At 39.5% G+C, this 12,630-nt stretch overlaps 1 protein-coding gene across 5 annotated transcripts in view; it reads right to left on the bottom strand.

Annotated features, from left to right (window-relative positions):
- Positions 1-5,070: 5,070 nt before the first annotated feature.
- Positions 5,071-12,630, bottom strand: part of abr (ABR activator of RhoGEF and GTPase) — a 199,826-nt gene continuing 192,266 nt past the window's right edge. For 4 of the 5 annotated variants that reach the window (XM_036579908.1, XM_036579909.1, XM_036579910.1 and 1 more), the window contains 4 exons: positions 12,172-12,306; positions 11,779-11,884; positions 9,796-9,946; positions 6,078-6,167 (listed from right to left, as the gene is read on the bottom strand). In XM_036579908.1, the coding sequence (XP_036435801.1) occupies positions 6,078-6,167; positions 9,796-9,946; positions 11,779-11,884; positions 12,172-12,306 (482 nt within the window). Of the gene's footprint in view, positions 6,168-9,795; positions 9,947-11,778; positions 11,885-12,171; positions 12,307-12,630 lie in introns of all 5 variants that reach the window. The other variant, XM_036579907.1, reaches the window with a different exon arrangement.

Genomic DNA, 12,630 nt, shown 5'->3' with positions numbered 1-12,630 from the left:
CGATGTCCTGCCTGTGACCACCGGGGCGTTTTAACTTGGCTACATTTCATGAAAAATGGACTTGTTCGCGCGCCACTGTCGCCCTAAACACGAGCCAGAGATGATGATTATAAACTACTAAATACTGTGCTGGAGTTACAGACAGTGGTCATTCTGCCCAGATGAATATGTGGAATGAAATCCTGGGTGTGTGCATTTTGCACAATAGATAGATAGATAGATGGATGGATGGATGGATGGATGGATGGATGGATGGATGGATAGATAGATAGATAGATAGATAGATAGATAGATAGATAGATAGATAGATATTATTAGGTATTATTATTATTATTATTATTATAGCACCCACATAACCCAGATAAAATGCACCTCAGAGTGCTTCACGGTATATAAATAAAATAAATAAAGTAAATTAACAAGTAAATAAAACAGTGGCAAAAAAGAGCAACAATCTACCGAATAAAATCAAAAGATTTTAATTTAAGACGTAAAAAACATACAAAAAGTGCAATATACGAAAAAAAACCAAGCAAGTGCTAAAAACTGCTGAGCTAAATAAAAAGTCAGTTCTGGTCAGTCTGGTCTTTGGCGCTTGATTAAGAGGTTGTTTCATCTTCATTATCCTCCTTTACTGTTAGGACCTTCAGGTACCACCTGCTGATCTTAAGCGCTGATCTGGAAGGCGCAGGAGTCGTCGCGGCCACTAGAGGGCGCACCGCTCCGCACAGGAGCAGACAACTCGACGACAATAAAATAGACATAAAACATTTACACCACAGCCACTTTTATCATGTCACACAAAAATAATATTCAGGCACCACCTGATGATCTTAAGCCCTGATCTGGAACGTGTTTTTGTCCTAAATAAGACACATGAAATTCCTTCCATTAAGAGAGTCCACTGATGGTTGTTAGTTGTCTCAGGGCGTTTGCGGGTCCTGTCGGGGTCAGAGTGTCTAACGGCGCCCACCCAGACGTGAACTGTCTGTCTGGACTTTAACAATGTATATTACACATGGCAAGTTAAGCACTTAAGCAGTTGAAGGTTTTTTGTTTTGTTTTTGTTTTGGTTTGTGCTAATTTGCATATTTGTAGTACATAGTGATGTAGGGTACTCCACTACACAGATATTGTTTAGTATGCTACATAGCACGCAGCTGCTAAAACATGTCTATTTATTTTTTTTATCTCATTTCTTAGCAGTACTTTCAGTTGCTTTGAGAGGCTGTAAGATATTGAGCCACTAGTGGACCTCTTTTTCTGTCAGATGTTTGTCTGCTAACTCATCCCGCAGTTTTTGAGATACCAACACTGTTCCACTTCTGAAATATTCGGTCTTATCAGGGATGGTGTGCTTATGTACGGCTTTTTGAAAGCACATATGTTTTTGTACAACTATTGTTAAATATAGGTGCAAACATTTTTGCACCCAGCTTATATCATGATGATACAGGTGCATTACCAAATCATAAGTTTCAAAAGAATTTAACTAGGTGAGAACGGTACTTGCCAGCAGTCAATTGTGAGCAAGGGGAGAGAAAAGAAAAGAAAAGAAACGAAAATTTTCACAAAGAAAGGTGAGTGTAGTTTATGAGTGATGGAAACGAACCTGTTAACTTAGTTGAAAGCAAAATAGGCTACTTTTGCTCCCCTAACCTTAGTTACTTAATATATTCACAGAAAATTCTGGGTGTTTACATTTCACTCCTCTTTTAGCTGGCATTTAATCAATGCAGGCAAACTTTTAGCAAACTATCTGTACCATTGAACCAGCCCTGTCTCCCCATCCCCCGTACCTCTACCAGTGAACCAGCCCTGTCTCCTCATCCCCAAACCTCTACCAATGAACCAGGCCTATCTCCCCATCCCCATACCTCTACCAATAAACCAGCCCTGTCTTCCCATCATCATACCCCTACCAGTGAACCAGCCCTGTCTCCTCATCCCCATACCCCTACCAATGAACCAGCCCTGTTTCCCCAACCTCATACCTCTACCAATGAATCAGCCCTGCCTCCCCATCCCCATACCCCTACCAAAGAATCAGCCCTGTCTTCCCATCCCTACCAATGAACCAGCCCTGTCTCCCCATCCCCATACCCCTACCAATGAACCAGCCCTGTCTCCCCATCCCCATACCCCTACCAATGAATCAGCCCTGTCTCCCCATCCCCATACCCCTACCAATGAATCAGCCCTGTCTCCCCATCCCCATACCCCTACCAATGAATCAGCCCTGTCTCCCCATCCCCATACCCCTACCAATGAATCAGCCCTGTCTCCCCATCCCCGTACCCCTACCAATGAACCAGCCCTGTTTCCCCAACCTCATACCCCTACCAATGAATCAGCCCTGTCTCCTCATCCCCATACCCCTACCAATGAATCAGCCCTGTCTCCTCATCCCCATACCCCTACCAATGAATCAGCCCCATCTCCTCATCACCATACATTTCACTCCTCTTTTAGCTGACATTTAATCAGTGCAGGCAAACTTTTAGCAAGCTATCTGTACCAATGAACCAGCCCTGTCTCCCCATCCCCATTCCCCTACCAATGAACCATCCCTGTCTCCTAATCCCCAAACCCCTACCGATGAACCAGCTGTCTCCACATCCTCATACCTCTACCAGTGAATCAGAACCATCTCCCCATACCCATACCTATCAATAAACTAGCCCTGTCTTACCATCATCATACCCCTACCAATAAACCAGCCCTGTCTCCCCATCATCCCCATACTCTACCACTGAACCAGCCCTGTCTCCTCATCATCCCCATACCTCTACTAATTTAGTAAAGATTTAATCATTTTCCTTTTTTTCATAATAATAAAAAAAAAGAAATTCCCATGGACTCTCTTGCAGTGGTGCCTATTGTGATATCTTTTTGTGGGGCCCAGAATCCCTGGGTGGCACCCCTGGACCTGTGGCTTCAACAGGAATGTGTTCCATCGTTTTAAAATCTTATAAATCATGGTAAGTCTACCTTAAACTATTACGGCTAAAACCCATATTTCCAATGGTCATTATGAACAAGATTTTTATGTCCAAAAGTTGTCATTCTGTAATCAGTTTCATGCCCATATGAGGAATTCCAGGTCTGAGCTGATTTTCTCGAAAAGAAAACCGTTTCCGTTTTGACGTACAAATATTTTTCCTCCAAATTCACTGAAATTATGATGTCTTCAAGTAGCCAAAGTAAGACTATTGCTATGCAGTAAGCTAACACTGCTGTGGACTGACTTCACATCAAAATACTACCAACCTCACCAAATACTCCACGCAAACAAATTTTGCTTAGTCAAATTTAGTAATTAAATTGATTTGGCAGTAGTAGCCTTTTTGAGCAGTTTGAGCAGATGGTGTTGATATATAGTAGTGTTGACGTATAATGTAAGAATTACTTTTATGCAACATAATTTCAGTTGCTAAAATGCCACAAAAACACCAATCATTTCTGTCATAGAAAAAAAAAAAAACTTAGACTTGGAGTTCCTACAATGAGCATGATGCCGAGTACAAAATGAGGCATGACTTCAGAGGTCTACTGACAACTTACACTAGCCAGGGGCCAGAGTGGTTTCAGTCACCAGCAAAGTCATTAGTTGTAGATGAAATTGTCTGTCGTTATTATCATTATTCTATACATATATTTATGTATCTATATATCTAGATTTTCTTATAATTACTGTAGAAGCAAAGGAGACTTGAGTTGTAGTATTTACACAGTTCAAATGATAAGTAGAGAGGCAGCAGACCCACCCCCTTTGCGCTAACATAACAGTAAAACTCCCTTTGAAGCACTAACAGAAATTAGCATTATTGTAGCAAATGGAGCTAATTACACACAAATTTAATAACATATTTCCTTACTGGTGAATACTACACACTTAAAAATGATGATTCTTCATGGGTTCGTTAGTAATGAAATGGTTCTATATAGAACCATGAACATTCAAAGAACCCTTTCCCTGATTAAAGGGGTTCTTTGTATCGTGAAAGGGTTCTTCAGATTGAAGGAGAATGCGCTGTAGAAGGTTCCATATAGAACCTTTTTGAAAATGGTTCTGTACTGCACCAAAAAGGGTTCTTCTATTGTTACGATGTCAGGCTTGTTACAATAAAAGAACTCCTTTTGGTGCTACACAGAAGAACCCTTTCATGATACAAAGAACCCCTTTGATCAGGGAAAGGGTTCTTTGAATGTTCATGGTTCTATATAGAACTACTTCATTACTAAAGAACCCATGAAGAATCATCATTTTTAAGTGTGTAGTATTAGGATACCCTAGTAAGGAAATATGTTATGCTATTAAATTTGTGTGTGATTAGCTCCATTTGCTACAATAATGCTAATTTCTGTTAGCGCTTAAAAGGGAGTTTTAATGTTGTGTTAGCACAACGCTTAAAGCCCTATGCTCACACATTCCAGACTGGGTTTTTCACTCCTCATGGCATTTCTAGTGTAAAGATGGATATTTGAAGCTTGTCAGAAATTCAAGAAACATTTTCTTTATTGTAATGTCTTTTTAGTTTTTTTATCGTTTGTCTGAGGCGACTACTTCCCTTTGTCAACAAAGGCAGTTATCAAAGCAAAAAAATGAAAGATGCAAACCCCTTACAGTGTTTCATGTACACTTTTATTTATTTTACTACAGGAAAAAGTTCACATCAACATTTACCCTTATTGTTAATACGGTATACTCAATATCTTTCCAACAAAAGTAAAATACAACTGATTTCCTGTAATCTTATATTAAAAAATATCAAATAGTATGCAGTATCTAACAGTTCATATTGTGGATATGTGACTGGCTTCGACAGCAGAAAGGTCTGCCTTTTCCACTGTAGTGGGATGGAGTTGAGCAGTCCGATTAAAAAAAAGAAGAAAAAGTAGAAGAGCAAGTTGGAGATTTGCTTTTGTATTACCTGCCACATTTTTGATTGACAAGCTGAACATGCAGTAAGGGTAAAGACACAGATCACCCCATAGACTACACTGGATGCATCAGGCAGGCTTTGCACAAGTGAGACGGAAAAAAAGTCTTCTGCAAACGATCACATGATATTTCTGAGGTGTAAAATCTCACTAGATTGCGTACCATGATTTATTTCCATACAAAATGGAATTCAGTTCCAAAAAGCTTAATGGTCAAAGTTTATTCTTCTTTTGCTTATGCATTGTTTTTACAGTACAGCTTAGTTAGCACTGACCATAAATGAGAAACTTGCAATTTAAAAAAACAAGTCACTATCCAAAAAAAACAAAAAAAAAACAAAACAAAAAAAAACTTCAAATGATTGACTCTGCAGAGTCTTTCTCTAATTGTAATGTACTGTACAGGCACACATATAGAATATATTTATAATAAATAAGGTGATTTGGCCTGGGAATGGTCAGGAGACGTCTGCGCTCTCTGAAGTTTGCAAAGAGAGCAAAAGGGTCCTACCCAAGCCTCAGCTTTGAGAAAACGCAAGCGCACACACACACTCACGTATACACGCACGCAAACCTCTCTTTACATGTGTGCAAAGGCTGAAGAAGGAAAACGGAACAGAAGAGTTATTAAGCAAAATGCGTTTTTGTTTGCTCGATTTCTGGAATGCCTCTGACTTAATTAAAAAAAGAATAAAAGGAGAGGGGAGTGTAATCGCAGGCCATCTTCTGCGCCGGCTTCACTGAGCTGGGCTTTAGAGGAGCCACCATGTTGGAGACCTGCATGCCTCTGTTTCAGTTTTGGAGACGTTTTGCATCCACACTTTCTCAGGAAACAAACAGAGAGGAACAAACGGCGTGTGTGTTGGGATGTGTGGTCTCCTGTGATGGTGTCAGGAGATCAATCCGTAACTGAAAAGACCAAAGGCTCCATCCTACTTCAGCTCCAGCTCTCCTCCGGCCAGGGGGCATGGCCGCTGCTCTCTCCGCACATGCTCAGACTGACACGAGATTGGACAGGAGGGGAGGGGGAGCCCCCGCTGTGGCATGGGTTAATTCTGTACAGTAAATAGATTGCTGTGTTTGGACGGGAATGGAACAGTGTGGGCGTCTTTCTCGCTCTCTTTCTTTGAGTGCTAAACGTCCGTGGAGAAATAGAGCGTATTCCTCTTCAGCTCGGCGAAGGAGATGGGCGGGTGCTGCAGGTAGTACAGTAACACCTGGACCTGTTGAAGAAAAACAGATAACATGATAGTTACAGGCATGATCTGAAACAAAAACCAGCAGCAAGCACATGATAATAATCATAATAATGATATAACTGTAATTTTATGTTCAGTCTGAAACCGCAATGCATTCCAATAAGTTGAGAAAGAGGGCAGTTTAAACCTAGAAACACTGTGAAATGTGAAACTGTGAACATTTTAAACATGTGATGCAATCATGCTTGTGTGTAAAAAGAGCATCCAGGAAAGGCCCAGTCCTTTATGAGCAAGGATGAGTGGAGGCTCACTACTTCACCAAACAACAAAATCTGCCTTTAAAACTGGATCACTTGATCTCTTCAGCCCCCCAAATCTTTAGTAAGTGTTGTTAAAAGGAAAGGTGATGTAACACAGCGGTTAACATGCTCTTGTCCCAACTTTTATGGAACGTGTTGCAGGCATCATATTTGGAATGAGCATATATTTACAAAAGTTCATAATGTAAAACATCAGATATTGTTTCTATACTGTTTTAATTAACTACAGGTCAAACCGATTTGACTAAACACTGCTTTGTTTTCATTAGATACACATACAGATGTACAGTACCAAATTAGGTTTGTAGAAATGGAAAAATAGCTGAAAGCAGGATATAAATTATTAATTAGAAATGATCTAAGCCTGACATGCCCAGCACATTTTAGTGTTTTCCCTGCTTGAACAAACCAAAATACTTAGAACCAGGTTAGGGAGCCACTGGTTTAAGCTGTATAAAGTTTTTAATGTTGCAATCTATGTGATGGCCTCTAGGTGTCACAGTATAAGGCAGTTTTAGACTCTGGTTGGCTGAGCTATTTTAAATCACTCAATATGGATATAGTAAGCAGCTGTGCAAAGTATGTTCTGGAACATGTAAACATCACTTTAACCACTTCAAAATCACCCATATTTACAAATCCAGACTGCTTCAGGAAGTCAGCTTGAGGACATCAGCAGCCCATAATGATGTATGTATCTGTAAAAAGTGGCCACAGCACCGGGCCTAGCCAATGCCACATGGAAACACAGACACACTGGAGTGGACAGCAAGACAGACAAGAAATGCTCAAGCCCTCTGGCCTATGACTCATCATCAGGATGTGATATCAAACCACTTTTCTTGTGTGTTCATGGGGCCATGGCGGCTGAATGTAAGGAAGTTTTTCCCTTCATTTTAACCATTGTAATGCAATAGCATTGGGTCATACCACAGCAAACTAGCAACCTAACCACTTTATTTGTTCTGCTGGACCTTCACTGCTAATCCTGCAGACATACTGGACAACCTAACACAGGGTAAAATGTACCATGTAAAAATTACTTTCAATGTAGTTAAACAGATTCAAGTAGAACAGCTTTTCATCCCATATTCCCATATCATCATTATCTGCACATTTTTACCACAACTGGACGGATATTTCTCAAGATTCAGTCTAAAAACCCTGAAAACAAGCGATTTTGATTCGATTTGATTCGAACAAGGTTCACACATACATTATTTTAATCACACCTTTAGTGACTAACTGCTATAATGCTATAAAGCTATAATGTTAGCTAGCCAGGCTAAACCACAGCCTCCACACGGTGGGGTTAGTTTTAAAACAGTGCTACATTGAGGCCTCAGAAAGTAAAAATAGTCTATAGTCTATACCTCTCCATGCAAGTTGGAAACAAAACATTATATGCAAAATAGAACATTCTATGCAAGTTCATCAAAAAATATTAAAAACCTATTACAGATGGTTTTTAGGTTAGAAAGCTTGTCTAGTTCACATAGAGTAGAAATAAATTGAATTAATTGTATTTGCATAAATTTACCAGTGACTGTTACAGCTATCCTGTTACAATGACTCTGTCTGTGTGGTAATTTTTGCCTAAATTGCTCATATGATCTCAAATCAGTTTTCATTTTCCTTATTACACTGCAAAGCAGAGTCTCCGGTCACTAGTTACGCTACAAGCATGACTACAAGATGCAGCTTTATACACTGGATCGTGAAGAACAGAGAATGATTATAACATTACTAACTGTGTCTGACATGAGTACGAGCAATAAATGGCCTCCACACTGTCAACCAATCTGACTGTCACCTATAAAACAGTGTGTTATTTTACAGGAGGGTAAATAAATGACACTGTGTCATCTATAATAGAGAAACACTGGGATGTTAATGGTAATACTTGTGGCTAAGTAATGAGTACTCTGTATGTGTGTGTGTGTGCACTGGGCAGGCCTCCAGCCCTCTCACTGAAAACCCAAATACAGCTGTGGGATTATTTAGACCTCAAGGCCAAAGGCAGAATCCTCTTCCATGTGGGAGTGAGGAGCAAGAGCAGAACACACACACAAACATACACACATAAATATGTGCACTGATAGGGACAGTTTGGGATACCTGGCCTTCTTCTGAAATTTTTCAAGCTTTGTTTGATTTTCACTATTACTTCTTAATTACATAAGAAAAAGACACCTGCAATGATTTTAACCTAAAACAGCTCTGTATTAATGTTTGGGTACATTTAGCTTCAACACTCAGCTTCATGTTCATCAAGTGTCTTCCTCTGTATGTAGGTTTTGCCCAAATAATGATATAAAAATGTGAGCAGTAGGACTGGCAACAAGCAATAGTAATATTTAATATGTTAAGCTTTTGCAAACTCATTAAAAAAAAACAAAACAGCGAAAAGTACAGTGAAAAATCTAATTTATACAATTTCCCAGTGACTACAGATGTAGACCATCATGGTGTCCATCAAGACATGTCCAGAGTTCAAATTTAGCTATTTCAGTTTAGAACTGGAGCTGCAAGGCTAACGTTCCTTACAAACACTAGAACTCGAATAGCCCAAATAGCCCCAAACATTTCCATAAAAATACATCACTAAAACTTCTACAAACCACATCCTAGTTTGAGCCACTAGTCCACAGACTAGGCAATGTTTTATTTTTGGACACAACATGACTGTGAACTATAAAAATTACAATATGGGCGGTCATTTCAGACAACACCAGTGCTGGTATTCACAAAGCAGACATAAATTACAGGACTGATCTTGGATCAGATTCCTCCGTACTTATGACAGGGATCGTCACATATACTCTAGATCTACATCCACCTGAGATGGTTTGTGAATACAGACACTGCTATCTGTTATCTGTGTCTGTAGCTGCCCACAGTTGTCAGAAACACAGCAAGGGTTTGTTCATTTTTATAGGTCACAGTAAATCATACTGCATTCTAAACCACATAAGCATGTCTGCTCAACCCAAATGCAGACCTAGATGCAGTTTGAGCAGGATGAGGGATGTTTTGCTGATGTGTTTTTTTTTTACAGAAACAGTTTGTGCTATTTGGGTAACTAGTGCATTCTAGTGTTTGTTATCAACATTAGCCTCACAGCTCCAACATTAACTAAAGAAATCAAATTTGGACTCCAAACATGCCTTGGCTGATTGGCCAACTACATCTGAAGTAAAAAATAGTGTGAATTTAGGAATTCCTAAACAGTTTCTTTAGGTGTCCCTAAGCCTTTTATGTATAGGCCCACCAACACGTAACGCCAGAGTAAGTCAAACCAAACCCTTATGGAGAGGTGTGTGCATATCTACCTGTGCCATGACGTCATGGGACCAGATGTCGGAGGCCAGCGTAATGTGAGGCTTGCTGCTTTCGGACTCGGAGGGTCTGAGCAGCGTGGGGCCGAATACAGTGGCCAGGTTGTGCAGAGACATCTTATTCACTGGCTCCTTCTCCGCCACCCTGCAAAACCAAACCAGCTCATCAGAAACCAATACATCTCAAATGCTAATCACTGTGATGAAACTGTATTATAAATCATAAATCTCAACTAGTTTGTCCTGTAAAACAAGCAGATTCATATGGTTTATGTGCAATATATGAATACTTCATGCTAAGGATGACTAATTTTTAAGCTCTGAACAGAGTTCCCGTTTGGCGCTTTTTAGCATGTAAAACCTGAAGTTGGCCAGCAGGTGTCCTCAGTGAGAACACCTGGATTTCATCCCCTACTTTCCACATGGATGTGTCATTGACACTGACAAGTAGGCAAACTTTCCTACAATGTGCCTGCACCTATTAGTCATATTACTCTGAACTGTAAGAATATTTTGTTTTTGGACTTTCAAATATTTCCTACTTTGACTTCCAATCTCACAAAAGAAATATGGGGAACTTCCATGTCTGAATAATCAAAATAACTCATCCTCTCATTTGATAACATATACAGCTGTGTTTCTGTGTGTCAGACTCAACATCTGACAATTCTGAGAGATTACTAAGAACTGTGACATTTAAAATTTATAAAAGAAAAAAAAAAGCCCAGCTGAATCACAGCCACCCAGCTGAAACACGTGTAAAGTGCTGAGGTTTCCTAGGATGAAATATGACATGAAACATCACCAAATACGGCCTCTTAGAAACAGCCAGGTTTTTGCACTCTACCACAAATCATATCCCAACAGTGTTCTCCGGTGGTTTTTTAACACACTCGGTTCTACTAGCACTGATCACTGAGACAGCTGTTGCTGCCGGATTCTATGTAGACTGGTCTGCGGCTCTAGCATGTTGTGGTTCTTAGATCTGGTTGTGGGTGTGGATGATCCTGACGTCGTTTCCAGGCCACTGTGGGCATAGTTCACTACTTGTGGTCACACCAGGGCTGGAAGCTCAGCCATACGTACGGTCTTACTGGACCACAAGCTTAAGGGGCTACATGTGGATGGAGGAGAATACACGAGCGATGGCTATGAATAGAGCATGGGTCAGCCACTGGAAAACACTAAGACAGCCAACATGGAAGCTAACAGTGATGGTAATTCAGTATGGGAATGCACATGTACATTTTTCCACTCTACTGTTTTGTCTCTGTGATGACTGGAAAACAGGAAAACTCTTAAAAGGTTTTTTTTTGCACAGAAGCTCCTATTTGTGTAACTAAAAGCTTCAAATGATTTTCTTTTCTTTCTTTTTACATTAAAGTATTCATAGGAAAGATCCTCGCAAACAAAAGTGTGGCTGCACATGTATGCTTTTGTACATTTTAAGGACAAACTTGTTAAAGTTAGCTCTAAAATAAACTTTACAAAGTGACTTTTACCCAAAAAAAAAATAATAATAATTTCAAAATTTAAAAAGCCAAAATTAGTTACTGAGGTTTAGGTTGTAAACTCTGTAAAGTTACCATTTTGGAGAAATTTGTTTTTGGGGTTTATTTTTGGACAGGACAGTGATAATATAGTACTACTGATTAATCTATTAATCTATTAATCTTGAAACTACCTTGAATATTTGATTATTCAAGAAGAAGAAGAAAAGATTAAGACGTTTCACTTTAATAACTTAATGAAAATGACTTTTTCTTCTTCTTCTTATCATTATTATCATTATTATTATTCTCATCGCATAAATTCCATTGATTTATTTAGCATTTGAATAAAACATAACTGAAACACAACAAGGAAATAAATAAAAACATAATTAATAAATAATTATTTTCATAGCAAGTTGTATTAATGCTAAACTGGGGAATTCTGGCCAATCTGGGAACCCTGAACAGGCTGTGCATGTTTTACCTCTTCAGGTGCTCCAGCAAGGTGAGGAAGGTGATGAGGTTGGGGTCAGGGAGGGAGCGCAGCAGGTGCATCATGCAGTTCTCCTTGGCTGCAGGGTCGGACAGAGCTGAGGAAGAGGATTAGAGGCATGAAGGTCCATCACACACTTCCACAACCCTGACATCCTAATCATTCTTCTCTTCTTTTTCTAAGAGTTCACGCAGTGACCCTCATCTAAACCCCAACCTACCTCATCTGACCTCTGACCTCTACAAAATGCCCACTTCCTCTGTAATAACCCCCAGATGTCTCTTTCATTCTTAATCATTACCAGCAAAACTGATAAATCCAGCGTTAGTCTGTCAGGGATTACTGGGGTGAAGAGGTTAAAAGGTTAAAGGCGAAGGGTCGTACCAATGCCCTCCATGAAAGCTGGGTAGAGGCGGTCTGTCAGCAGAGGCTCAGGCAGTTCTCTGAAGTACAGCTTCAGTGTCCCTGCGATGGCATTAATGTCCATATCACTCAACATCACCAGAATATCTTTGGTATCTGAGAGAGAGAGAGAGAGAGAGAGAAATTCTTTTTTGAATATTCAAACAATGATGCCTGGTTGAAGAATTATAAATTACACTGAATTATTAAAATGATTTAAAATAATTTTAGTAACATTTAAGTATCCAAATTCTCATTACCGCAATACATTGAGATTTGAAGATAAATCTGTATGTAATGCTTTTTTCCCAACTTTTCTCATCACAATCTCTATATATTGCAAAATATAGTGTTTCGTAAATTTGCAACGCACTGAAAGCCATTGAGGTTATTTCTTTTTACTTGTGCCACATAACATTTTGTTTTTTTGGTTCAGATTCT

The sequence above is a fragment of the Colossoma macropomum genome, unplaced genomic scaffold (genome assembly GCF_904425465.1).
Source record: "Colossoma macropomum unplaced genomic scaffold, Colossoma_macropomum, whole genome shotgun sequence".
In the NCBI taxonomy this organism is placed as follows: domain Eukaryota; kingdom Metazoa; phylum Chordata; class Actinopteri; order Characiformes; family Serrasalmidae; genus Colossoma; species Colossoma macropomum.
The sequence above is the reverse complement of the archived record's forward strand: the minus strand, read 5'-3'. Positions and strand labels throughout refer to the sequence as shown.